General features: G+C 36.9%; 1 protein-coding gene across 1 annotated transcript in view; it reads left to right on the forward strand.

The window, feature by feature from the left end:
- LOC106872323 (flotillin-2) overlaps positions 1 to 4,848 on the forward strand; it is a 91,165-nt gene that overhangs the window by 77,400 nt on the left and 8,917 nt on the right. The window contains exons 6-7 of the mRNA XM_052977764.1: positions 1,001 to 1,067; positions 2,216 to 2,359. Coding sequence (XP_052833724.1) covers positions 1,001 to 1,067; positions 2,216 to 2,359 — 211 coding nt within the window. The remainder of the gene's footprint in view (positions 1 to 1,000; positions 1,068 to 2,215; positions 2,360 to 4,848) is intronic.

The following is a 4,848-nucleotide window of genomic DNA, read 5'->3' on the forward strand; positions in this document are numbered from 1 at the left end:
TATATATATATACACACACACACACACACACATATATATATATATACACACACACACATATATATACACACACACACACACATATATATATATATACACACACACACACACACACATATATATATATATACACACACACACATATATATGTATATACACACACACACACACACATATATGTATATACACACACACATATATATATACACACACACACACACACATATGTATGTATACACACACATATATATGTATACACACACTCATATATATATATATAATACATATATATATATATATATATATATCGATATAGGGCAGGGAATTGCCAATTAATTAATAAATTAACAATTTTGCCAAGTAGTTCAGTATGCAAAAAAAAAACCTTTATCGGTAAACCATTTATAATTATAAACATATAGGGATCAGCATGAGTTGCTTCACCAACATACTGAAAATTTAGAAATAGCAGTTAAAAACTACTAATTCTAACTTCAATTTTTTCTCCAACGGAAGACGATATTTATGGCTCACATAGAACAAACGGAAGAGAAAATAAATGAATTATATATATATATATATACACACACACACACACACACACATATATATACACATATACACACATTCATATACACACATGTCACTCCCTTCCCCTGCTGTCATTCCCCTCTGCCTGCTGCTGTCATGTAACCAGTGGCCAGTTCCTCTTTTTCTTCCTTTCTTAGACTGGTCCCTTTGCTGACCAGTTGCAAATTCTGTCTCTCCATTCTCCATCATTCAAAACATTTTCTAAAGCTTTACCCACTATTCTCATCTTCTTGGCCCCAAGGCCATATTTTATTCAACCGTTTACCCTTGTCCGCTGTCCTAAGTCACACTCTGTGTCGTTTTGCATGTTTTGTTTCATTTTGTTTGCTCTTGTCCCTAATTCTACACAAGAAAACTTTTTTTGCGGGCATTGCCAATTGGGAAGCATTCAGTCTCTTTCTCATTAAAGGTGCAATACTGAAGAGTACCATCGGTCGATAACTGATGAAGAATTATGGACTTTCTGCTTGTCTCCTGTTTGTTTTTACATTCAGTAAATGTTATGTCATTTGTTTATACATTTTTCATTTATATATATATATATATATATATATCTATCTTTTCATTATCTCTCTCTCTCCTTGTATATCTCCACACCCTCATTTTTAGTGTCTTCCCTTCCTCTTTGTCTGTCTCTCCCCCTCCCTCTCTCTGTCTCTTCCCCTCCCTTTGTGTCTGTCTCTTCCCTCCCTAACTGTGTCTCCCTCCTTCCCTCTCTCTCCCCTTCCTGTCTTTCTCACCCTTCCTCTCTGTCTGGCTTCCCTCCTTTGTCTGTTTCTTCCAACCTCTCATTTTTCTGTTCTTGCTTTTGATATAAACCTGTTCAAATGGTTCAGTTTACAATCATGAAATTTGAAGATTGATCCCACTTCATGCCATTTTGATTATTTTTTTTACAATAGCCCCTCCTCTTGCTCCAAGCCTTGTAGATTAAATTGGGTAGACAAAAACTGTATGGAAACCTGTCAAATGGACCATTCCATTGCTGATTCTATCTCGGTATTCGGTCTATTTTTTCCAAATGCACCTAAATGCAGCCCTTATTGTTGGAAGAAATCAAGTTGAATATGTAAGATTTATACAGCAATGAAATTTTTTTTCTGACTTTCTTTCATCATATGATGATGATGATGTTTTAGACAGCACAAAAGAAAGTGATGCTTTAACTAGCTTGGGATGGAAAAATTGTGCTGATTTTTCTCCATTTGTACATTTGTTTAATAATAACAATGCAGGAATCATAAATAGATTTATACTCATACTGGATATGCAAAAGAAAGTGAATATTTTACAGCACTATGTAAATTTTTATAGTATAAAAATTATCCTTAAGAAAAAAGACATTATTTATTTTTGTCTGTTTGGCATGCACATGTAAGCCTTTCTTGCCATTTCAGGGTTAAGCAACTGGAATGCTTAGTGTCAAAACCAACAGAAGGTCTCTTTATTTTTGCTCTTCCTTACCCCTGCCTGTCTTCCTTCCTCTCTCCCTCCTGAAACCTTATTGTTATATGAAACATTATCATTTCCTCTTCACATGTATAAACTAATTTGTGTCTTTTCTCCACTCACCACCACTACCACCACCACCACCACCACCATATGTACACGTGTGTGTGTCCAGGTTGCAGCCGAAGTCTCAGCTCCACTGTCGAAGACTGAAGAAATTGTCCTGTTGGGAGATGACAAGGCGTCGGGAGAGGTATCACGTCTTATCAGCCAACTGCCACCAGCTGTCAGTGCTCTGACTGGTGTCGATATATCTAAGGTAAGTGAACGAGTCACGCAATAGTGACAGAACTAGATGGAACTTGGTGCTTTTGCTGTGTCCCATTTTTATCTTGTTTTTGTTTATCTTCTATTTGTTTCGGTCATTAGACTGTGGCCATGCTGGGGCACCGTCTTGAAAAAAATTTTTTTTTAATGAATCAACCCCAGTACCTTTTTAAAATTATTTTAAAGCCTGATACTTATTGAATCAGTCTTTTTTAAACCCACTACTTATTTTAACTGCTAAGTTATGGGAATGGAAACACCAACGCCATTTGTCAAGCAGTGGTGGGGAACAGACACATACACAGATGTGTGTGTATATATATATATATATATACACACACACACACACACCCACACAACAGGTTTCTTTCAGTTTCTATTGACCAAATCCACTCACAAAGTTTTAGTTGACCTGAGGTGCTGAACTGTGGGATTGAACCTGGAACCATGTGATTGGGAAGCAAGCTTCATACCACACAGCCGTGCCTGCTAATTTAAAAAAAAAATTTTTTTATGATTACTTAGATAACTTTTTGTGGTTAAGACTGTTTTGACTGTTGACTTCCTGTAAGACATAGTACTGCATATGGGACTGCAATGGTCAGTCAGCCCTGAGATGTCTGATATCACAAGAATCATACTACTAATCTCGTTTCCCTTTATTTTGAAGGCAGTTAGCCCCTCTCTATTATAAACGAGAACACTCTAATCCTTTTTATCATTTCTTTTCTGTTCTGTATGAGAATCATTACACGACTGGGCCTTTGACTAGTTTAGTCTGAGCAGTGGAGGTATTGGTGATAGCTGTGAAATAACCATATGAGAGTTTTCTCTCTTAGCAAATATCACAGTACTATTTGTTCTAATGCAACATCCACTTTGATGTGGTGATTGTTCTACCTTTGGGTATTAATACTTCCTCTATCGCTCTGTTTTTTTTTTGTTTTTTTTTTGTGGGATATTAAAAGTTAATGTCTTGTTTGTACTGGTTGCTCTAGATTGTTATTGTTGTGTGTCCTGTTGATGATAACTATGATGTGGTTAAAAGTGTTGCTATTTACCTCTTAGCTGGCCCCTATCAAGTAGATTTATGAGCAGAGGGATTCCAACTTTGACTTTGCCAGGTGGTTTGTATACATGTCAGGAACTACCTTGTTCAATGCATTCATGTTGACAAACCTGGGTTCTGATTTGTGACCTAGAGATTATGCCGAGGCTTCTTTGTTGACTCATAAATAAGTCTATCTACAAAGTCAAAGTCTCTCTCATTGATTCATACATATACAAAATAGTAAGGGGTGATTTGAGGGAGATTTGCTGTTATTTCTAGCTAGTTTAGCAACCATGTAGAGCTTCCTTGTAGTTGATGATAGTATTATTGTTGCTATTCACATAAAAGACATCATATGATATTGCTGCTGTTTTCAGCCAGAGATCAAATCCTGTCATGGTCACTCTTGCCTTACATCCTCCAGTGGTCAGTGAAATAATGTACCAAGGCTATAATTGACTATTCCCTTCCCCTAATCTTATGCTTTGTGCTGATGCAGAAAACAGTTATTATTATTTAATTGGTGACGGCTACCAAACAAAATGCTTAGTGATATTTCGTTGGCTTTATGTTCTGAGTTCAAATTCTGCTGAGGTTGACTTTGCCTTTCATCCTTTCAGGGTTGATTAAATACTGGGGTTGATGTAATTGGCTTACCCTCCCGCCTCGATATGCTGGTTTTGTGCCAAACATTTGAAATCATTATTTCATTGGTGGAGGTGTGAGCTGGCAGAATTCTTAGCATGCCAGATAAAGTGCTTAGTGGTATTTCTTCTGACTTTATGTTCTGAGTTCAAATTCCACTAACATCAACTATGCCTTTCGTCTTTTTGGGGTCGATAAGTACCAGTTGATCTCTGGGATCGATGTAATTGGCCTAACCAGTCCCCTAAAACTTCAGGCCTTGCGCCTACAGTAAACAAACATTATTAAAGGTAATAAGCTGCAGATTTGTTCGCATGCTGCACAAAATGCTTGGCTGCATTTCTTCTGGTTTTACATTCTGAGTTCAAATTCTGCCAAGGTCGACTTTGCCTTTCATCCATTTGGAGTCAATGGAATAAGTACCGGTTGAGTACTGGGGGGTAATGTAATCAGCTTAAGCCTTTCTCCAAAATGTCTGCCTTGTGTCTATAGTGAAAAAATGGAATATATTCTGTATGCTGTGTGTTTGTATGGTCTGGATGTTTTGGCTATGTATTTGTCTGCATAGTTCTTATCATTCCCAAAGTATTAAAGGGACAGTTACTGTTTCTGATCCCTAAATCCTGATTGTTTTCATTTCCAGGTATTAATACTTGGATAAATGTAATTTCTCAGCTGATTGTCAGCCATCTCTATGGCAAGGGAGAGAATCGTTTTGCTAGGAATTCATGGCGTATTTACTTTTTTCCTTTATGGAACTGCAGCCAAGCTAGGACACATCTTTT

The sequence above is a fragment of the Octopus bimaculoides genome, chromosome 28 (assembly GCF_001194135.2).
Source record: "Octopus bimaculoides isolate UCB-OBI-ISO-001 chromosome 28, ASM119413v2, whole genome shotgun sequence".
Taxonomy (NCBI): domain Eukaryota; kingdom Metazoa; phylum Mollusca; class Cephalopoda; order Octopoda; family Octopodidae; genus Octopus; species Octopus bimaculoides.